This window comes from Pogoniulus pusillus, chromosome 10 (genome assembly GCF_015220805.1).
Source record: "Pogoniulus pusillus isolate bPogPus1 chromosome 10, bPogPus1.pri, whole genome shotgun sequence".
NCBI lineage: Eukaryota > Metazoa > Chordata > Aves > Piciformes > Lybiidae > Pogoniulus > Pogoniulus pusillus.
The window spans coordinates 4,454,020-4,475,923 of NC_087273.1; the positions used below are offsets into that span (position 1 = coordinate 4,454,020).

At 56.7% G+C, this 21,904-nt stretch overlaps 1 protein-coding gene across 1 annotated transcript in view; it reads left to right on the forward strand.

Moving 5' to 3' along the window:
• The first annotated feature begins 1,414 nt into the window (after positions 1-1,414).
• The window catches only part of ABCG2 (ATP binding cassette subfamily G member 2 (JR blood group)), a 30,316-nt gene continuing 9,826 nt past the window's right edge, over positions 1,415-21,904 (forward strand). Inside the window, exons 1-10 of the mRNA XM_064150381.1 lie at positions 1,415-1,582; positions 9,314-9,526; positions 9,875-9,934; positions 10,843-10,957; positions 12,161-12,313; positions 13,955-14,112; positions 14,422-14,573; positions 15,789-15,893; positions 16,647-16,882; positions 21,452-21,534. Of these exons, the coding sequence (XP_064006451.1) occupies positions 9,321-9,526; positions 9,875-9,934; positions 10,843-10,957; positions 12,161-12,313; positions 13,955-14,112; positions 14,422-14,573; positions 15,789-15,893; positions 16,647-16,882; positions 21,452-21,534 (1,268 nt within the window). The 5' untranslated portion in view covers positions 1,415-1,582; positions 9,314-9,320. The remainder of the gene's footprint in view (positions 1,583-9,313; positions 9,527-9,874; positions 9,935-10,842; positions 10,958-12,160; positions 12,314-13,954; positions 14,113-14,421; positions 14,574-15,788; positions 15,894-16,646; positions 16,883-21,451; positions 21,535-21,904) is intronic.

Consider the following 21,904-nt stretch of genomic DNA (forward strand, 5'->3'; position numbering starts at 1 on the left):
CAGTTGCCGTGTGCTATCTCTCCATAAGGCTATCAAAGATCTCAGCAGACAGCAGAGCTGCTGGCACAGAAGCCCTCACTACTACACACCCTCCAGGAGGAGAGCTTGAAAGTGAACTTCACTCCTGGCCACCACACGTGCTCTTGGAGGAGAACCTGAGAGGGAAATTATCTGACTGCTGGCCCCCTCCCTGCACAGGGACAGGCTGAATAGCTCCAAACAGCTCTGCAGACTGCAGTGCAAGCAGAAGCTGTGGCTTTTAACACAGTCCACCCTGTGTCTGAGGACAATCACTGCTGTGCTTGGACCTGCTGGAAACAGAATCACAGAATGGCTTAGCTTGGGAGGGACCTCAAAGCTCAGCCAGTTCCAACCCTTGTGCCATAGGCAAGGACACTTCCCATGAGAACACCTGGCTCAAGGCCTCATCCAACCTGGCCTTGAACAGCTCCAGGGAGGGAGCAGCCACAGCCTCCCTGGGCAACCTGTGCCAGTGTCTCACCACCCTCACTGCAAAGAACTTCTTCCTAACATCCAGTTTCAATCTCCCGTCTGCCAGTTTAAACCCTGTCATTACAAGACCTTGACAGTAGTCCCTCCCCAGCCTTCCTGTGGCCCCCTTCAGATACTGTAAGGCCACTCTAAGGTCTCCTCCAAGCCTTCTCTTCTCCAGGCTGCAGAGCCCTAACTCTTTCAGCCTGTCCTCATAGCAGAGCTGCTGCAGCCCTCTGAGCATCTTCATGGCCTCCTCTGGACTTGGTCAGAAGAGACCTCCACAGGTCATCCAGTCCAAACCCCTCTGCTGTCAGCAGGGGCATCCTCAACTAGGAGAGGAAATGCCCTGAAATGGTGCCAGGGGAGGGTTAGGTTGGAGATGAGGAATAATTTCCTTGCTGCAAGAGCAGTCAGGGATTGGCAGAGGCTGCCCAGGGAGGTGATGGAGTCCTCGTGCCTGGAGGTGTTCAAGAAAGGTGTGGCCATGGCAGCTGGGGCCATGTTTTAGTGGTCATGGTGGTGTTGGGTCAGAGGTTGGACTGGAGGACCTTAGAGGTTTCTTCCCATCCAAGCAGCTCTACGAAGGGAAACACCAAGGTTGCACACCTTGCTACAGGGCTGGCTGAGGAGAAGCTTTCACAACCAACTGTGCCCCATCCGATGTGCCATGCTGGCATTCTTCCCAGCTCTGCCCATCCCTGCCAGCCTCTGCCCTCTGGACGTGTTGAGTTCCGTTCAAACGCTGCCGTTGCGGCCGCGGCGCTCGGTCTGGGGCGGTTCCCAGCGGGTGCTGCTGCTGCTGCGGCTCGCCCGGGACCGGCTCAGCTGATAGGAAAATAAGTGACACCTGTGTCCTGCCCTTGCCCTGCCCTCCTCTTGTAACCCTCTGGCTTCTCCCCTGCGCCGGCAGAGGGTGGAGACTGTCCGGGGTGCCCGAGCCTGAGGAGCTCAGCTCCCGTCTTGGCCGCCCTGCTGCAGCGGCGCTGATGCCACTGGTCGGACCGCGCTGCGCCGCTAACTCAGCTGCGCTCCCGCTCTGCCTTTCCGCAGCCTCTGCAGCCCTGCGACCGACTCACACCTGCTGCTGGTGAGTGCTCGGGTGGCAGCTGACCCAGACCTGCTGCTAGGAAGTGCTCGGGTGGCACTTGGGCTGATGCCGCCGGTTGGACGGCGCTGCCCTGCCAGCTGAGCTGCGCTCCCGCACCGCGCTGCGCGCTGCCCTTCCACCGCCTCTGCCACCTCCTCGGCTGCCCTGCAGCTGACCCAGACCTGCTGCTGCTAGGGGCCCGGGTGGCAGCGGCCCCGGACCTGCTGCTGCTGCTGCTGGGGGCCCGGGTGGCAGCGGCCCCGGACCTGCTGCTGCTGCTGCTGGGGGCCCGGGTGGCAGCGGCCCCGGACCTGCTGCTGCTGCTGGGGGCCCGGGTGGCAGCGGCCCCGGACCTGCTGCTGCTGCTGGGGGCCCGGGTGGCAGCGGCCCCGGACCTGCTGCTGCTGCTGGGGGCCCGGGTGGCAGCGGCCCCGGACCTGCTGCTGCTGCTGCTGGGGGCCCGGGTGGCAGCGGCCCCGGACCTGCTGCTGCTGCTGGGGGCCCGGGTGGCAGCGGCCCCGGACCTGCTGCTGCTGCTGGGGGCCCGGGTGGCAGCGGCCCCGGACCTGCTGCTGTTAGGGGCCCGGGTGGCAGCGGCCCCGGACCCGCTGCTGCTGATGGGGGTCCGGGTGGCAGCGGCCCCGGACCTGCTGCTGCTGATGGGGGCCCGGGTGGCAGCGGCCCCGGACCTGCTGCTGCTGCTGCTGGGGGCCCGGGTGGCAGCGGCCCCGGACCTGCTGCTGCTGCTGGGGGCCCGGGTGGCAGCGGCCCCGGACCTGCTGCTGCTGCTGGGGGCCCGGGTGGCAGCGGCCCCGGACCTGCTGCTGCTGCTGGGGGCCCGGGTGGCAGCGGCCCCGGACCTGCTGCTGCTGCTGCTGCTGCTGGGGGCCCGGGTGGCAGCGGCCCCGGACCTGCTGCTGCTGCTGCTGGGGGCCCGGGTGGCAGCGGCCCCGGACCTGCTGCTGCTGCTGGGGGCCCGGGGGGCAGCCGCCCCGGACCTGCTGCTGCTGCTGGGGGCCCGGGTGGCAGCTGCTTGAGGCGCTGGTGCCCTCGGGAGGGTCGGCGCTGCCCTGCCAGCTGAGCTACCCTCCTGCTTTGCTCTTCCACTGCCTCTGCCATCTCCTCGGCAGCCCTGCAGCTGACCCAGACCTGCTGCTGTTAGGCACCCGGGTGGCAGCTGCTCTGCACTTTGATCTGCGGTGAGTTTACTCACTGTAGGAAATGGCTACCTTGTCTGTGAGTTGCTGCCTCCCTCATCACTGAGGGATTCAACTCAGCCTCGTTGTTCCTCCAGCAGCCAAGGAAAACATAGTGGAGGCTTTTGCCTGCCTGTTAGTAGCTTTTCAGGGGAGTTTATTGAGAAGTTAAATTCAGTCTCATCGTGAACCTCATGATGAACATGGCCAAGTGCAGGGTTCTACACTTTGGCCACAACAACCCCAAGCAGCACTACAGGCTGGGGACACAGTGGCTGAGAGCAGCCAGGCAGAGAGGGACCTGGGGGTGCTGGGAGAGAGGAGCTGAAGCTGAGGCAGCAGTGCCCAGGTGGGCAGCAGAGCCAATGGCATCCTGGGCTGGCTCAGGAGCAGTGTGGGCAGCAGGACAAGGGAGGTTCTTGTGCCCCTGTGCTCAGCACTGCTCAGGCCACCCCTTGAGTGCTGTGTCCAGTTCTGGGCTCCTCAAGAGAGATGTTGCAGTGCTGGAAGGTGTCCACAGGAGGGCGCCAAAGCTGGTGAGGGGCCTGGAGCAGAGCCCTGTGAGGAGAGGCTGAGGGAGCTGGGGGTGTGCAGCCTGCAGCAGAGGAGGCTCAGGGCAGAGCTCATTGCTGTCTGCAGCTGCCTGAAGGGAGGCTGTAGCCAGGTGGGGTTGGGCTCTGCTGCCAGGCAAGCACCAACAGAAGAAGGGGACACAGTCTCAAGCTGTGGCAGGGGAGGTCTAGGCTGGATGTTGTTAGGAAGTTGTTGTCAGAGAGAGTGATTGGCATTGGAATGGGCTGCCCAGGGAGGTGGTGGAGTTGCTGTGCCTGGAGGTGTTGAAGCCAAGCCTGGCTGGGGCACTTAGTGCCATGGTCTGGTTGCTTGGCCAGGGCTGGGTGCTAGGTTGGACTGGCTGAGCTTGGAGCTCTCTCCCAACCTGCTTGATTCTGTGATTGTAAGCTGGGCAAGAAATGCATGGAAATATGGAAAATGTGGCAAGAGAATCTTCCAGGCTTAAAATAGAACCAGTTAAAGGGTGAAAAGTAAAAAGCAAACCATCAAAGCAGTGCAAAGTGAGAGTGGTTTGCAGAATTGACCAAACTGTGGCGTATAAACGGGTGACAAAACCTTCAAGGCTTAGAAATCAAACCTCTGAGGTGGTGAAAAGTTAAACTCAACCCATTGAAATGGTGAAAAGGAGGATATTTTGCAGGAGCTACCAAGCCATGGTAGGTAAATGAGTGAGAGATGGTTCAGGGCTTAAAATAAACCCAGTGACATGGTGAAAAGTTAAAATAAAAGCAGTAAAGCAGTGAAAGATGAAAACATTTTGGAGGAGCTACCAAGCTATGGTCAGTAAAGAGGTGAGAAAGGCTTCAAGGCTTAAAATAACCCCAGTAAAATGGTGCAAAGTTAAACCTAACTCAGTAAACCAGGGAAGAGTGAGGATGTATTGCAGGAACTACCAAACTGTGGTAGATCCATGGGTGAGAAAAGCCTCAAGGCTTGAAATAAAATCCCCAAAGTGGTCAGAAGTTGTAAAAAGAAAACAATTCAGTGTGGGGGAAATAAGAGACTGTTTTGCAGGAGCTACCAAACTGTGATAGGTGAAGGGGTGAGGAAAGCCTCAGGGCTTAAAATAGACCAAATAAATGGGTGGGAAGTCAAAACAAAAACAGTGGAGAAGAATGTTCAGCATCTTTGGGTGCCATGGGCAGAGGCACTGAGTGCAGCCTCAGCAGGTTTGCTGCCCACACCAAGCTGTGTGGTGCAGCAGCCAGGCTGGAGGGCAGGGATCCACCCAGAGGCACCTGGACAGGCTGCAGAGGTGGGCACAAGCCAAGCTCAGGAGCTTCAACAAGACCAAGGGCAAGGTCCTGCAGCTGGGTTGAGGCAATGCCAAGCACAACTTCAGGCTGGGCAGTGAGTGGCTGGAGAGCAGCCCTGAGGAGAGGGACTTGGGGGTGCTGCTGGAGGAGAAGCTCAACAGGAGCCAGCAGTGTGCACTTGCAGCCCAGAAAGCCAAGCAGAGCCTGGGCTGCAGCAGCAGAAGTGTGGCCAGCAGGGCCAGGGAGGGGATTCTGCCCCTCTGCTCTGCTCTGCTCAGACCCCACCTGGAGTCCTGCATCCAGTTCTGGAGCCCCTGGGACAAGAGGGATGTGGAGATGCTGGAGAGTGTCCAGAGCAGGGCCAGGAGGATGCTCAGAGGGCTGCAGCAGCTCTGCTGTGAGCACAGACTGAAAGAGTTGGGGCTGTGCAGGCTGGAGCAGAGGAGGCTCCCAGGTGACCTTCTTGTGGCCTGCCAGAATCTGAAGGGGGCTCCAGAAAAGCTGGGGAGGGACTTTTTAGGCTGTCAGGGAGTGACAGGACTGGGGGGAATGGAGCAAAACTGGAGGTGGGGAGAGTCAGCCTGGATGTGAGGAGGAAGTTGTTGAGCAGGAGAGTGGTGAGAGGCTGGAATGGGTTGCCCAGGGAGGTGGTTGAGGCCCCATGGCTGGAGGTGTTTGAGGCCAGGCTGGCTGAGGCTGTGTGCAGCCTGCTCTAGGGTAGGGTGTCCCTGGGCATGGCAGGGGGCTTGGCACTGGCTGCTCCTTGTGGTCCCTTCCAACCCTGCCTGATTCTATGATTCTAAGAGTATTTTGCAGAAGCTACCAAACTCTGGTAGACAAATGGGTGAGAAAAGTTTAAGGGCTTAAAATGCAACCACTAAACCAGTGGAAAGTCAAACTGAAGCCAGTAAAGCAGTGGAAAATGAGGATATTTTGCAGGACCCCCCCTCCCCCACTCCCAAACTCAGACACACAGAGTGCTGCTTAGCTTCCAGTTAACTCAGCACAGAGGGCTCCTTTCACAGAAGGCAGGTTACAAATCCCCCTCCAAATCAGCTGGCAATTAACTTCCAGATTGCCTGAATCTCATTATCCTGATTTACTCAAGTGGGTTTAATTTCTTCACACGTGGTGCTGTGAATGAGGGCTGGATTGGGGAGGGGGGGGGGATAATGAAGGATGGGGAGGGGAATTAATGCAGGATGGAGGGGAAAACAAGGTGTGATGGGGAGGGGAAATAATGCAGGATGGAGGGGAAAAACAAGGTGGGATGGGGGAAATAATGAAGGATGGAGGGGAAAAGCAAGGTGGGATGGGGAGGGGAGATAATGAAGGATGGAGGGGAAAAGCAAGGTGGGATGGGGAGGGGAAATAATGAAGGATGGAGGGGAAAAGCAAGGTGGGATGGGGAGGGGAAATAATGAAGGATGGAGGGGAAAAACAAGGTGGGATGAGGAGGAGAAGTAGTACAGAATGGAGGGGAAATAATGCAGGATGAAAGGGAAAAGCAAGGTGGGATGGGGAGGGGAAATAATGCAGGATGGAAGGGAAAAGCAAGGTGGGATGGGGAGGGGAGATAATGAAGGATGGAGGGGAAAAACAAGGTGGGATGGGGGAAATATTGAAGGATGGAGGGGAAAAGCAAGGTGAGATGGGGAGGGGAAATAATGAAGGATGGAGGGGAAAAACAAGGTGGGATGGGGGAAATAATGAAGGATGGAGGGGAAAAGCAAGGTGGAATGGGAAGGGGAGATAATGAAGGATGGAGGGGAAAAGCAAGGTGAGATGGGGAGGGGAAATAATGAAGGATGGAGGGGAAAAGCAAGGTGGGATGGGGGAAATAATGAAGGATGGAGGGGAAAAGCAAGGTGGGATGGGGGAAATAAGGATGGAGGGGAAAAACAAGGTGGGATGGGGGAAATAATGAAGGATGGAGGGGAAAAGCAAGGTGTGATGGGGAGGGGAAATAATGAAGGATGGAGGGGAAAAACAAGGTGGGATGGGGGAAATAATGAAGGATGGAGGGGAAAAACAAGGTGTGATGGGGAGGGGAAATAATGAAGGATGGAGGGGAAAAACAAGGTGGGATGGGGGAAATAATGAAGGATGGAGGGGAAAAGCAAGGTGGGATGGGGAGGGGAAATAATGAAGGACGGAGGGGAAAAGCAAGGTGGGATGGGGAGGGGAAATAATGAAGGATGGAGGGGAAAAACAAGGTGGGATGGGGGAAATAATGAAGGATGGAGGGGAAAAACAAGGTGTGATGGGGAGGGGAAATAATGAAGGACGGAGGGGAAAAGCAAGGTGGGATGGGGAGGGGAAATAATGAAGGATGGAGGGGAAAAACAAGGTGTGATAGAGGGAAAAATAATATGGGAGAGGGGGGACACCAAAGTGAGATGGGGGGAAACAATGCAGGATGGAGGTAAAACCAAGGTGGGATTGGGGAATAATATGGGAGAGAGGGGAAACCAAGGTGGGATGGTGGGCAAAAAACAATGCAGGATGGAAGTAAAACCAAGGTGGAATGGGGGGGGAATAATATGGGAGAGGGGGGAAACCAAGGTGGGATGGTGGGCAAAAAACAATGCAGGATGGAAGTAAAACCAAGGTGGAATGGGGGGGGAATAATATGGGAGAGGGGGGAAACCAAGGTGGGATGGTGGGAAAAAACAATTTAGGATGAGGGGAAAACAAAGGTGGGATGGGGGGAAAAATAATATGAGAGTGAGGGGAAACCAAGATGGCATGGAGAGAGAAACAGTGCAGGATGGGGGGAAACTAAGGTGGCATGGAGGGAGAAACAGTGCAGGATGGGAGGAGAGGGGTAGAGGAAACCAAGGGGTGAGGGAGGGATATAGCAAAGTGTGAAGGAGGGAAAACCCAGGGTGTGATGAGGGCAAAGCAGTGTAGGATGGGGAGGAAACAAAAGGTGTGAGGGAGGGCAAAGCAAGGTTCATCCTGTAGTGCTCCAATGGGCAGGTTGCAAGTCTAAACTTTGTACCCATTAAAACTAAGAGATCATCCAGTCCAACCCCCCCCTGCCAGAGCAGGGGCACCCAGGGCAGGTCATGCAGGAGCACTTCCAGGTGTTCCTCCAGAGAAGGAGACTTTACAATCTCTCTGCTCCAGGGCTCCAGCACCCTCACACCAGCAAACTCCTCATGTCGAGGTGGGACAAGTTCCAGCTTGTACCCAGTGCCCCTTGTCCTAGCAGTGGGCACCACTGAACAGAGCCTGGCACCTTCATCCTGACACCCACCCCTCAGATTAGAGATGTTGAGGGGATCCTTTCTCAGGCTGCTCTTCTCCAGCCTGCAGCTTTGTCTGAAGAGGCAATGTTGGGTGAGCATCCCTGGCAGGTAGCTGAACCAACTCTGCTCTCCTATGCAGATGAGCTGCTGGAAGCAAAGAGCCACACAGGAGGCTGCAGCTGCCTGCCAAGCCCCCTCAGCAAACCGACAAGATAAGGGCTGGGGATCTTTGTGCGCCAGCAGGACTGCAGGAGACCAAAGAGCTGTTTTGTGAGGCCTGCTTTATTTATTGGCTGCTCTCAAATTCATGCAGCAAGCCTGAACTGGTCTCGTTTTGCAGCCAGCAGCAGGACTGGGTGAGGTGGAGGATTGAGCATCCTCGCTGCTCGCCTCCCCGCTGGGTTCCCATCAGCTGCTGCTGCCTCCTTAACGCTTTCCCCAGAGGCAATTAAAGCAATTAGACCCTGATGAGTCAACAACTCGGGGTAAAGAGGAGCCAGACCCTGCTCACCACCCAAGTGATCTCATGTCACCCAGGGAGCGCCAGGGAGACAAAGGTCTGCAGGCACAGGGGGCAGCTGGCGATGCCCACAGGCTGCAGGGCAGCAGTCTGGCTGGGAAGGGCATCTGCAGAGTGCATCGGGTTGGAAGGGATCCTCAAAGGGCATCTTGGCCACCCCACCCTCCTCCCCTGCAGGCAGCAGGGGCACCTCCAACTGGGTCAGGCTGCCCAGGGCCATATCGAGTCTGGTCTGGAATGTCTCCAGGGATGGAACCTCAACCACAGCCCCGGGCAGCCTGTGCCAGTGCCTCCCCTCTGCCACTGGCCAAAGACAGGGCACACCAAGTGGGATGTGCTGAGCCTCTGCTTGGCTTGGCAGCTTTTGGGAGGCCTCCAGCTCCAACCAACCTCTCCCTAAGAGGGCTCCCTGTGCTCTGACTTCTGTGTCACCCTCAACCACCTCCCTGAGCAGCCTGTGCCAGTGCCTCCCCACTCTGCTGCTGGCCAAAGGCAGGGCACACCAAGTGGGATGTGCTGAGCCTCTGCTTGGCTTGGCAGCTTTTGGGAGGCCTCCAGCTCCAACCAACCTCTCCCTAAGAGGGCTCCCTGTGCTCTGACTTCTGTGTCACCCTCAACCACCTCCCTGAGCAGCCTGTGCCAGTGCCTCCCCACTCTGCTGCTGGCCAAAGGCAGGGCACACCAAGTGGGATGTGCTGAGCCTCTGCTTGGCTTGGCAGCTTTTGGGAGGCCTCCAGCTCCAACCAACCTCTTCCTAGCAGGGGTCCCTGTGCTCTGACTTCTGTGTCACCCTCAGCCACCTCCCTGGGCAGCCCCCTCCAAGCTGAGCCCTTCTAGGCTGCTATGCTAGGTCCAGTGCTGGACCCAACCACCACATCTTTCCTCTCTACACCTGATCAGATCTCCCCTCTTCCTATTTCATTCACTTCTAGAGGAAAGATGGCAGAGGAGCAGCCCCAGCTCTGCATCCAGATGGAAGAGCCCAGCTCCAATGGCATCCCCAGTGCCACACAGTCCCCTGCAGGCCTGGGTGGGCATGGGGGCACTGTGCTGTCCTTCCACAACATCTGCTACCAGGTGAAGGTGAAGACTGGGCTGCTGTGCTGCAAGAAAACAGCAACCAAACAAGTTCTGAGGGATGTCAAGTAGGTATCTGAGTGTCAAGTAGGTATCTTGTGGTCCCTTCCAACCCTGCCTGATTCTATGATTCACTCCTGGAGATCCACGGGGTCCAGCAGCATCCATGCAAGGTTTGCTGCATTTCCTTCAAGGTTCTGTGTTGTCTTCATTGCCTGAGCTCCTCCTGACTCAGGCATGGAAAGGAAGGTGGAGTTTGATCACAGTCACTGTGAGCAGGCAGCTTTGGTGACCGCCAGATCAGTGGGATGCAGGGAGGTAGCTGCACAGGGGACTTAGGCTGGCCTAGCAGGTGGAGCACTCAGAGATGTGGAGCCACACCCTGGCTGCTTTGGTCACCTTCTTCTGTCTTGCAGTGGCATCATGAGGCCGGGGCTGAATGCCATCTTGGGACCCACTGGCAGCGGCAAATCTTCGTAAGTGCCTCCCCTGCCTTCCACCCCAGTTCCACCCGGGAGAGCACTCAGCCTGCCCCCATCCAGCAGTAGCAAACAAGGAGACCTGCAGAGGTTTTGTTTGCAGCTGGGGCTGTGCAAACCTCCCTGCATTCTGCAAGATAACCTGAACGAAGCCCTGGCCATCAGCTGAGATGACCAAGGTGGAGCTCGGTTATGGTCCGCGCTTCTTGCGTGCACTGTCTTGTAGAAGGGGTTGGGTTGGAAGGGACCTTCAAAGCTCAGCCAGTTCCAGGCCCTTGCCATGGGCAGGGACACCTCCACTAACCCAGGCTGCTTGAGGTCTCACCCACCCAGCCTGGCCTTGAGCAGCTCCAGGCAGGGAGCATCCACAGCCTCCCTGGGCAACCTGTGCCAGTCTCTCCCCACCCTCACTCTCAACAATTTCTTCCTCATCTCCACTCTCAGTCTCCCCTCTCCCAGCTCAAAGCCACTGTCCCTCATCCTGGCTCTCCCAGCCCTTGTCAGAAGTCCCTCCCCAGCTCTCCTGGAGCCCCTTCAGGTACTGGAAGGCTGCTCTGAGATCCTCCAGGCTGAACAGCCTCAACTCTCCCAGCCTGTCCCCACAGGGGAGGTTCTCCAGCTCTCTGATCAGCTTCGTGACCTGCTCCAGCAGTTCCATGCCCTTAGGCCAGATCCTTACAGATGGTTCCAGGTTAGCCTCCTATTACTGGGTGGATGGACACACAGGCACTGAGAGATCCACCTCATCCCCTTGGGGAAGCAGGACAAAAGCAACTCAGCCCTTGGTGGTTGCTGAGGTCTCCCTGAACAGCACCGAGATGCTTTTGTGCATCTCCATCCCCTGAGCTAGGTTTAGGGTTTGGAGTCCTTAACTCATCTGATGAGTCCCCAACCTTTCTCCTTAGTCTCCTGGACATTTTAGCTGCCAGGAAGGATCCCCATGGGCTTTCTGGGGACATCTTGATCAACGGAGCTCCTCAGCCTGCCAATTTCAAGTGCACCTCTGGATACGTGGTACAGGTAAGCTGTGTTTGTCCCCTTGGAGTTTGCTGTCCCCTTCTGAGCTGCTGCAGTCTTGCAAGTACCTTGTCTTGATCAGGGACTCCAGGGATGGTGCAGCAGGATCCAAGCTCCTCACCCACCTGCTCTCACTGCTTGGTATTTGAGTCTCACAGGATGCTTTGGATCCCTCCCTGTGCTCCATTCAGGGGAACAGCTGCAGTCTACCAGCACACAAGAAGTGTTTTCCAGGGAAATACACAGCTTGTAGCTACACTTCCCAGTGGAGAGACAATGGCACTAAAGGCTCTTCTGAGAGAACCTTTATCCTGTCAGGGTGGGCTGCGGAGAGAGACACCAAATCATTCAACAAGGTCCTGAACCTGGGTCAGGGCAATGGCCAAGCACATAACCAGGCTGGGTGAGGAGTAGCTGGAGAGCAGCCTGGAGGAGAAGGTCTTGGGGTTCAGTTGGTGCCAAACTCCCCAGGGGCCAGCAATGATTGCTGGCAGCCCAAAAACCAACCCTGTCCTGGGCTGCATCCAGAGCAGGGAGAGCAGCAGCCCAGGGAGGGGCCCCTGCTGCCCCTGCTGCCCCTGCTGCCCCTGCTGCCCCTGCTGCCCCTGCTGCCCCTGCTGCCCCTGCTGCCCCTGCTGCCCCTGCTGCCCCTGCTGCCCCTGCTGCCCCTGCTGCCCCTGCTGCCCCTGCTGCCCCTGCTGCCCCTGCTGCCCCTGCTGCCCCTGCTGCCCCTGCTGCCCCTGCTGCCCCTGCTGCCCCTGCTGCCCCTGCTCTGACCACACCTGCAACACTGCCTCCAGTTCTGCTGCAGTTCCCCCATCACGAGGGGGAGTGGGTTTGAGTGCATTGCTGGTTGAGCATCTTGGTATCATGCATGATGGAATCATGGAGTCAAGGAATCCTGGAATGGTTTGAGGTGGAAGGGACCTTCAACATCATCTAATTCCAACCCCCCAGCCATGAGCAGGGACAACTCCCACCAGAGGAGTGGAAGATGTTCCTACATTGTCTAGCAAACACAATTCCATGGATGAAATCATCTCTCTGCTGTGGCAGAAGCCTTGGGGATGCAACTTATTGCACGTTCCAGCAGCTGCTGCTGTTCCCTCTGAGTGCAGAGGCAACAAAAGCCATAGGCAGGTGCAGTTCTCTGGAGAAAGAAGCTGCTGAGCAACTGCCAGGGGTCTCCTTTCCTTTTGCCTGAAGGATGATGTGGTGATGGGAACCCTGACTGTGAGAGAGAACCTGAAGTTCTCAGCAGCACTGCGCTTGCCCAAGTCGGTGACGGAGCAGGAGAAGAGTGAGCGAGTGGATCAGATCATCAAGGAGCTGGGCTTGAGCAAGGTGGCAGATTCCAAGGTAAGGCATCTCCCCCTCTGCTCTGCTGACACCCCACCTGCAGCACTGCCTCCACTTCTGCCCCCCCCCCACCCAGGACTGCAGGAGCTGCAGGAGAGGGTCCAGAGGAGGCCACAAAGGTAATCCGAGGGCTGGAGATGCTCTGCTGTGGGGATAGGCTGGGAGAGCTGAGGCTGTTCAGCCTGGGGAGGAGAAGGCTGCAGGGAGAACTTAGAGCAGCCTGCCAGTACCTGAAGGGGCTCCAGGAGAGCTAGGGAGGGACTTTGGACAAGGGTTGGGAGTGCAGGATGAGGGACAGTGGCTTTGAGCTGGGAGAGGAAAGAGGGAGACTGGAGATGAGGAAGAAATTGTTGAGAGTGAGGATGGGGAGAGACTGGCACAGGTTGCCCAGGGAGGCTGTGGCTGCCCTCTGCCTGGAGCTGCTCAAAGCCAGCTTGGGTGAGGCCTTGAACAACCTGGGCTAGTTGAGAGTCATCCTTGCCCATGGCAGGAGGTTGGATGACCTCTGAGGTCCCTTCCAGCCCGAGCCACACTGTGTCTGATAGTGCCATGAGCTATTGCAGTGAGGGGAAGGGGAGGTGTAGGCTGTGGCTGGAGACCAAGAGAACATCTCAAATGATAGTAGCCCATCATAGGATGTCAGGAGCTGGAAGGGACCCAAGGAGATCATCAAGTCCAACCCCCCCTGCCAGAGCAGGACAGTACTACCTGCCACAGATCACAGAGGAACACATCCAGGCAGCCCTTCCATGTGTCCTATCTACACCTGAAAAGCAGGGCCACAATCTGGCACAGCCCTTCCCAGCTGCTGCCCTGGCGGTGCGATGCTGCCACGCAAGTGTCTGCCACCAGGGCAAACGAGCTGAGGGTCTTTCACCCTTCACTGCACTCTGCTGAGACCCCACCTGGGCTACTGAAGCCAGGTCTGGAGCCCCTGGGACAAGAAGGATGTGGATGTGCTGGAGCATGTCCAGAGAAGGGTCCCTGGGGTGCTCAGAGGCTGCAGCAGCTCTGCTGTGAGCACAGACTGAAAGAGTTGGGGCTGTGCAGGCTGGAGCAGAGGAGGCTCCCAGGTTACCTTCTTGTGGCCTGCCAGGATCTGAAGGGGGCTCCAAAAATGCTGGGGAGGGACTTTTTAGGCTGTCAGGGAGTGCCAGGACTGGGAGAATGGAGCAAAGCTGGAGGTGGGGAGAGTCAGGCTGGAGGTGAGGAGGAATTTGTTGAGCATGAGAGTGGTGAGAGGCTGGCATGGGTTGCCCAGGGAGGTGGTTGAGGCCCCATGGCTGGAGATGTTTAAGGCCAGGCTGGCTGAGGCTGTGTGCAGCCTGCTCTAGGGTAGGGTGTCCCTGGGCATGGCAGGGGGGTTGGCACTGGCTGCTCCTTGTGGTCCCTTCCAGCCCTGCCTGATTCTATGATTCTTTGCAAGGAGAGTGCCTGAGCACTGCAGCAGGTTGCCCAGAGGGGAGGTTGAGGCTCCATCCCTGGAGATGTTCAAGCTGAGGCTCTCAACAGGGCACTGGGCAACCTGATCTAGTGGAGGATGTCCCTGCTGATGGCAGGGGGGTTGGACTGGGTGAGCTTTAGAGGTCTCTTCCAACCCAGAGGCAGTTTATGGCTCCATAACCCTCTGATTCGTGGCAGGTTGGCACCGAGTTCTCTCGTGGGGTGTCTGGTGGAGAGAGGAAAAGGACCAGCATTGGGATGGAGCTCATCACAGATCCTGCCATCCTGTTTTTGGATGAGCCAACTACTGGGCTGGATGCCAGCACTGCCAACTCTGTCCTGCTGCTGCTCAAAAGGTGATGGCAGTGGAAGGAGCTTCCTGCTTTCCCTACTCATCTCTGCTGCATTTCATTTGTCTTCCTGTGTCTCAGATGTGTCCCTGCTCTGGCAGGGGTGGGGTGGACTGGATGAGCTCCAGAGGTCCCTTCCAGCCCCTACCACTCCATCATTCCTCTTTCTTTTTCCTGTCCCCTCTGTGCACACCAACTCGAATCAAACTTAACCAAGGCTTACCTGAGCTTGTACATTCTCTTAGCTGACTGCTGAGCCGAGTTGCAAATCCAACAGCTCTGCTGCTGTCCCCCCCCCACCCCTCTTCCCTCCAGGATGGCCCAGCAAGGCAGGACCATCATCTTCTCCATCCACCAGCCTCGCTACTCCATATTCCGCCTCTTCAACAACCTGACGCTGCTGGCTGCTGGGAGGGTCCTGTTCCATGGCCCAGCTCAGGAGGCCCTCCAGTACTTCCAGACTATTGGTGAGCACCACTCACAGCAGGGCCACCTCACCCCAGTCTCTGAAGTTTGCACTGACTTGAGCCAGATGCCAACAGAGCTGGCCCAGAGCTGGCCCTTGTGTTTTAGCGCGCCCGGGGTGGAGGCTTCCTCTGGGTGTTTCGAGAGCTGGGGCAAGGCTTGGCACAGGGCAGCTGGAAAGTGCCCAGCAGAGAAAACCCTGGAGGTGTTGGCCAGCTGAATGTGAGCCAGGGGGTGCCCAGGTGGGCAGGAAGGGCAACAGCAGCCTGGCCTGCATCAGCAGTGGTGTGGGCAGCAGGAGCAGGGTTTGTGCCCCTGGATTGGGCACTGGGGAGGTTACACCTTGAGTGCTGGGGTCAGTTTTGGGTCCATGCCTATAAGAAGGATATTGAGGTGGTGCAGAGAAGGGCAAGAAGGTGGGGAAGGGTCTGGAGAAGAGGGCTGGGGAGGAGCAGCTGAGGGAGCTGGGGGTGTTTGGTGTGGAGAAGAGGAGGCTGAGGGCAGAGCTGATTGCTCTCTGCAGCTCCCTGAGAGGAGGCTCCTGGAGCCAGGTGGGGGTTGGGCTCTGCTCCCTAGGAACAAGTGCCAGGATGAGAGGAGACAGCCTCAGGTTGCCCCAGGGGAGGGTTAGGTGGGCCAGCAGAAGGAACTTCTTCCCTGGAAGGCTTGTCAAAGCCTGGCAGAGGCTCTCTAGGGAGGTGGTTGACTGCCCATCCCTGGAGGTGTTTCCAAGAGGCAGAGCTGTGGTGCTGAGGGCCATGGCTTAGCCCCAGCCTTGGCAGGGTTAGGCAATGGTTGGACTGGTTGAGCTTAAAAGTGTTCTGCAACCCAAATGCTGCTCTGTCTCTATGACTCAGTTGCTAGTAGCACTTGGTCAGGGTTGGAGAAGATGCTCAGTAGCAAGGACAGGACTTTGCCAGCCTCATCACTTCTCTTTGCTGTTGACCTGGGTGGGTTTGGTTGGTGGGACTGACCTCTAAACCAGCTGCTGCTGGGTGCACCTTCATTAGCCCAAGCTGGGGCTGAGGAGGACACATTGCCAGCTCTCCTGTCCCCTTGCTTTTGCTGCTGGCTCTACCCACCAGTGCCATCCACCTGGTGGGCAAGCAGGAGCCTCTTACGGTGCAGGCTGCTCAGCAGGCACAGTGGCACAGCCGTGCCCAACCTGCTGCCACTGCCCCAGCCAGCACTGAGGGTCTGTGATGCTGTCACTGCAGGGTACCAGTGTGAACCATACAACAACCCTGCAGACTTCTTCCTGGATGTGATCAACGGAGACTCCCCCTCAGTGGCTGGGAGCAAGGTCACAGAGACTGAGCCAGGTATGGAAGCCAGAGCTGAGGGACAGCATCCTCCTGTGCCTTGGACAAGAGGTGTGCAGCACCAGACAGAAACAGCCCTTCAAGGTGACCCAACAGTCACCAACAACGTTGTCTAGATGTGCTTTGTGTGACTCCTCCCTCTGCTGTGCCCTGGTGAGACCTCCCCTGCAGTACTGTGTCCAGTTCTGGGCTCCCCAGTTCAAGAGGGAGAGGGAAGTACCAGAGAGAGTCCAGGAGAGGCTGTGAGGATGATGAAGGGCCTGGAGCATCTGTGTGAGAAAGAAGGGCTGGTTAGCCTGGAGAGAAGGCTGAGAGGGGATCTGAGCAATGTCTGTCAGTATCTGAAGGGTGGGGGGCAAGAAGCAGGGGCCAGGCTCTGCTCAGTGCTGTCCTGAGACAGGACAAGGAGCAATGGACACGAACTGGAAGCCAGAAGGTTCCACCTGGGACCAGGCTCTGCTCAGTGCTGTCCTGAGACAGGACAAGGAGCAATGGACACGAACTGGAAGCCAGAAGGTTCCACCTGAACAGGAGGAGAAACTTCTTTGGTGTGAGGCTGCTGGAGGGCAGGAGCAGGCTGCCCAGAGAGGCTGTGGAGTCTCCTTCTCTGGACACTTCCCAGCCCCATCTGGATGTGTTCCTGTGTGCCCTGCCCTGGGTGAATCAGCTTTGACAGGGGGGTTGGACCCCTCCCATTCCATGCTTCCCATCCCCCCCAGGCAGCAGCCAATGCCTCTTTCCTCTCCCCAGCAGTGAGCACCGAAGACCACAGAAGCTTGGCCGAGAAGCTGGCAGAAGAATACTGCAGCTCTGCCTACTACCAAGAGACAAAAGCAAGCCTGGAGAAGATTTCTTTGGGCAGCCAGAAGAAACCCAAGGCAGCTTTCAGGCAGATCACCTATGCCAACTCCTTCCTTCTCCAGCTCAGATGGGTGTCCCGCCGCACCTTCAAGAACCTGCTGGGCAACCCTCAAGCTTCCATAGCTCAGGTCACCCAAATGCCATCCTGCTTTTTAAGGGGGGGGCATCTTCCAGCTAGGCCACTCCTGCCTTGGGGAAATCCTGGGCTTGGGTTTGCTGCTTGATGATTTTTGGCTTCAGGAAGCATCTTCCAGGATCTGGAAGTCTGATTCCCTTGGAGATGACCTGAATGCTCCACTTAGAGTCAGGCAGGTTGGAAGAGACCTCCAAGCTCGTCCAAGTCCAGCCTATCTCCCAGCCCTGTCCAGCCAACTAGACTATGACACTAAGTGTCCCAGCCAGGCTTGACCTGAACACCTGCATGGTGACTCCACCATCTCCCTGGGCAGCCCATTCCAGCACTTCTGCAGCTCCTGGTACAGGAAGGATCTGGAAGTGGTGGAAGGTGTCCAGAGAAGGGCCATGAGGATGCTCAGAGGGCTGCAGCTCCTCTGCTGTGAGGACAGACTGAGAGAGTTTGGGCTGTGCAGTCTGGAGAGGGGGAGACTCTGAGGTGACCTTCTTGTGGCCTTCCAGGATCTGAAGGGGGCTACAAGAAAGCTGGGGAGGGACTTTTTAGGCTGTCAGGCAGTGACAGAACTGGGGGGAATGGATCCAAGCTGGAGATGGGGGAGATTTAGATTAGATGTTAGGAAGAAGTTCTTCACCATGAGAGTGCTGAGACCCTGGCACAGGTTGCCCAGGGAGGTGGTAGAAGCCTCATCCCTTGGAGGTCTTTAAGGCCAGGCTGGATGTGGCTCTGGGCTCCAAGGTGACCTAATTGTGACCTTTCAGTACCTGAAGGGGGTTACAAGAGAGCTGTGAGGGACTTTTTAGGGTGTCAGGTAGTGACAGGACTGGGGGGGGGAATGCATCCAGGCTAGAGGAGGGGAGATTTCTTCCTAATATCTAAGTTCTTTTTTGTGAGGGTGGTGAGAGCCTGGCACAGGTTGCCCAGGCAGGTGGTGGAAGCCTCATCCCTGGAGCCTTTTAAGGCACCCAGGCTGAATCTGTGCCTGGGCTTGGCCTGACCCAGCTGTAGGAGCTTGCACTGTGACTTGTTGAACCTCATTCAGCTGGCACTGGTCCTCCTCTCAAGCCTATCATGATCCCTCTGGATCTCAGCCCTGCCCTCAAGTGAGTCCATGGCACTGCACAGCTCAGTGCCCTTTTCTACCTGCCTGGCTCAGAGCTGCTTTGCCAGGGCAGTCAGCACCAGAAGTGCTCTTCCTGGCAGCTGAGGCAGAGAAAGCTTCATTTAATCATGAGGAATTTTTCCCCTGTGAGGGTGACAGAACCCTGGGAGAGGCTGCCCAAGGGGGCTGTGGGGTCTCCTTCTCTGGAGATATTCAAGAGCTGCCTGGGTGTGTTCCTGGTGTAGGTGACCCTCCTCTGGCAGGGGGGTTGGGCTGGATGAGCTTTGGAGGTCCCTTATAGCTTCTGTGACTCTTCAAGGCTGCAGCTTGCCTTCAGGACTGCATCCATGCCTGGATGAGCCTCAGGAATCCCCTAAGTCAGGAGCCAAATTCCACAGCCTCAGCACCAGCACAGCTCCCACTGAAATTCTCTCCCATCCTAGAGCAGCCAGGAGGAAAAGTGCTCTGGAGCCAGGGGTGCAAATCATCTTCCTCATGGGTTTAGTACCCTGAGTGAGCAGCCAGGGGGAAAAGTGCTCTGGAGCCAGGGGTGCAAATCATCTTCCTCATGGGTTTAGTATCCTGAGTGAGCAGCCAGGGGGAAAAGTGCTCTGGAGCCAGGGGTGTAAATCATCTTCCTCATGGGTTTAGTATCCTGAGTGAGCAGCCAGGAGGAAAAGTGCTCTGGAGCCAGGGGTGCAAATCATCTTCCTCATGGGTTTAGTACCCTGAGTGAGCAGCCAGGGGGAAAAGTGCTCTGGAGCCAGGGGTGCAAATCATCTTCCTCATGGGTTTAGTACCCTGAGTGAGCAGCCAGGGGGAAAAGTGCTCTGGAGCCAGGGGTGTAAATCATCTTCCTCATGGGTTTTGCATCCTGAGTGAGCAGCCAGGGGGAAAAGTGCTCTGGAGCCAGGGATGCAAATCATCTTCCTCATGGGTTTAGTATCCTGAGTGAGCAGCCAGGGGGAAAAGTGCTCTGGAGCCAGGGATGCAAATCATCTTCCTCATGGGTTTAGTACCCTGAGTGAGCAGCCAGGGGGAAAAGTGCTCTGGAGCCAGGGGTGCAAATCATCTTCCTCATGGGTTTAGTATCCTGAGTGAGCAGCCAGGGGGAAAAGTGCTCTGGAGCCAGGGGTGTAAATCATCTTCCTCATGGGTTTAGTATCCTGAGTGAGCAGCCAGGAGGAAAAGTGCTCTGGAGCCAGGGGTGCAAATCATCTTCCTCATGGGTTTAGTACCCTGAGTGAGCAGCCAGGGGGAAAAGTGCTCTGGAGCCAGGGGTGCAAATCATCTTCCTCATGGGTTTAGTACCCTGAGTGAGCAGCCAGGGGGAAAAGTGCTCTGGAGCCAGGGGTGTAAATCATCTTCCTCATGGGTTTTGCATCCTGAGTGAGCAGCCAGGGGGAAAAGTGCTCTGGAGCCAGGGATGCAAATCATCTTCCTCATGGGTTTAGTATCCTGAGTGAGCAGCCAGGGGGAAAAGTGCTCTGGAGCCAGGGATGCAAATCATCTTCCTCATGGGTTTAGTACCCTGAGTGAGCAGCCAGGGGGAAAAGTGCTCTGGAGCCAGGGGTGCAAATCATCTTCCTCATGGGTTTAGTATCCTGAGTGAGCAGCCAGGGGGAAAAGTGCTCTGGAGCCAGGGGTGTAAATCATCTTCCTCATGGGTTTAGTATCCTGAGTGAGCAGCCAGGAGGAAAAGTGCTCTGGAGCCAGGGGTGCAAATCATCTTCCTCATGGGTTTAGTACCCTGAGTGAGCAGCCAGGGGGAAAAGTGCTCTGGAGCCAGGGGTGCAAATCATCTTCCTCATGGGTTTAGTACCCTGAGTGAGCAGCCAGGGGGAAAAGTGCTCTGGAGCCAGGGGTGTAAATCATCTTCCTCATGGGTTTTGCATCCTGAGTGAGCAGCCAGGAGGAAAAGTGCTCTGGAGCCAGGGGTGCAAATCATCTTCCTCATGGGTTTTGCATCCTGAGTGAGCAGCCAGGGGGAAAAGTGCTCTGGAGCCAGGGGTGCAAATCATCTTCCTCATGGGTTTAGTATCCTGAGTGAGCAGCCAGGAGGAAAAGTGCTCTGGAGCCAGGGGTGCAAATCATCTTCCTCATGGGTTTAGTATCCTGAGTGAGCAGCCAGGGGGAAAAGTGCTCTGGAGCCAGGGGTGCAAATCATCTTCCTCATGGGTTTTGCATCCTGAGTACACAGACAGGCAGTTTAGAGGGGAAATGATGCCAGAGTGCTGAGGTGCCAAGGCTTTGGGCATGTGTGTGTGTCTGTATGGTGACACCATGGAGATCCCTCATAATTGCTTTGTAAAAGCTTGACCCTGTGACAGGAATTAGCCTCTCCAGGGGCTCATAATCCCCCTGCCTCCTTTCTCACAAGCTTTCCTCTCCCCTCCTCACCCCCCTCATTAGGGCTGGATTTTTGCAAGCATTCCTTTAGGGTTGCACAGCTCATTAAGCCCTTTTTTGTTGCTGGTGGTGTTCCTTAATCTGCTCCAAATGGCTCTGGCTGTGCTCCCTGCTTCGCACTGCAAGTGGCTCAGGAGCTGTTTTAGCTCTGACATTTGCTCCTTCGGGCAGGATCTTAGCCGCAGGGTACCAGGGATCAGGAGCTTTGGGCTGCTGGCACTCAGGCACTGCTCACACTTGCTGCTGACAGAGGTGCTTGCAGCTCTGGGCTCGGCTCAGGCTCTTGTCGCTTGCAGTTAGCATTAAGAAGATGTGATGGACACGCAGCAGACTCCCAGAGCCTCTCCCTGAGGCAGTTGGTACCTTTGCTGCTTGGCTGTGGGCTAGACTGGACCACACAGAAGGCCAGGCTGGAAGGGACCTGCTCTGCTCCAACCCATCCAGGGGGTGCTCTGCTCCAACCCATCCAGGTCGTGGTGCAGGTGCAGTGAGCTGGCTCAGCTCCCTGGCAAGCTGAGTGCCAAACTGGCCCATGGAGGGGACTCCTCTGCTTCCCCTGGGAGGTGATTCCAGTGTCTGGCTGTGCTCATGGGCAAACCTTTTCTTCTGGAGCCCAAAGGCAGGGACTTGTCCCCATCACCCCTTGTCTGTGCCATGAGGCTCCTTGTCCAAAGGGAGTTTCCATGCTGCTGGCAGCCACCCTTAATGTGCTGCTCCATGATGAGAAGGTCTCCCCTAAGCCTTCTCCTCTCCATGCTGACCAAACCCAGCTCTCAGCCTCTGGCAGCCACCCTTAATGTGCTGCTCCGTGGTCAGAAGCTCTCCCCTAAGCCTTCTCCTCTCCATGCTGACCAAACACAGCTCTCAACCTCTGGCAGCCACCCTTAATGTGCTGCTCCATGGTCAGAAGGTCTCCCCTAAGCCTTCTCCTCTCCATGCTGACCAAACCCAGCTCTCTCTGACTGGCTGCAGAGTTCAAGCAGCTTCTGAAGGTCTGTCAGCACTGAGAACATCAGAATAATGCTTCTCCTCTCTTCCCTTTGCTGCACTTAGGTGTGTGTCACAGCTCTCCTGGGGCTTGTGGTAGGTGCCATTTTCTTTGGACTTAAAGAAGACTCCACTGGACTGCAGAACAGGTCAGTCAGTTGAGGAGTGAGGTTTGATAAAGCTCCTTCCTTGCTGTGATAGCAGCTTGGAGGCTGAGGAGGAGCTCAGGAGGAAATATGGAACTTTGAGGGGCATTGTTCAGTGGTCATGGAGCTGTTGGGTAGAAGGTTGGAGTTGTTGGTTCCAAAGGGCTCTTCCAGCTTTATTGATGCTAGGATTCTACTTCAGGTTCATGGAGCTGTTGGTGGAAGGTTGGAGTTGATGGTCCCAAAGGGCTCTTCCAGCTTTATTGATGCTAGGATTCTACTTCAGGTTCATGGAGCTGTTGGTGGAAGGTTGGAGTTGATGGTCCCAAAGGGCTCTTCCAGCCTTATTGATGCTAGGATTCTACTTCAGGTT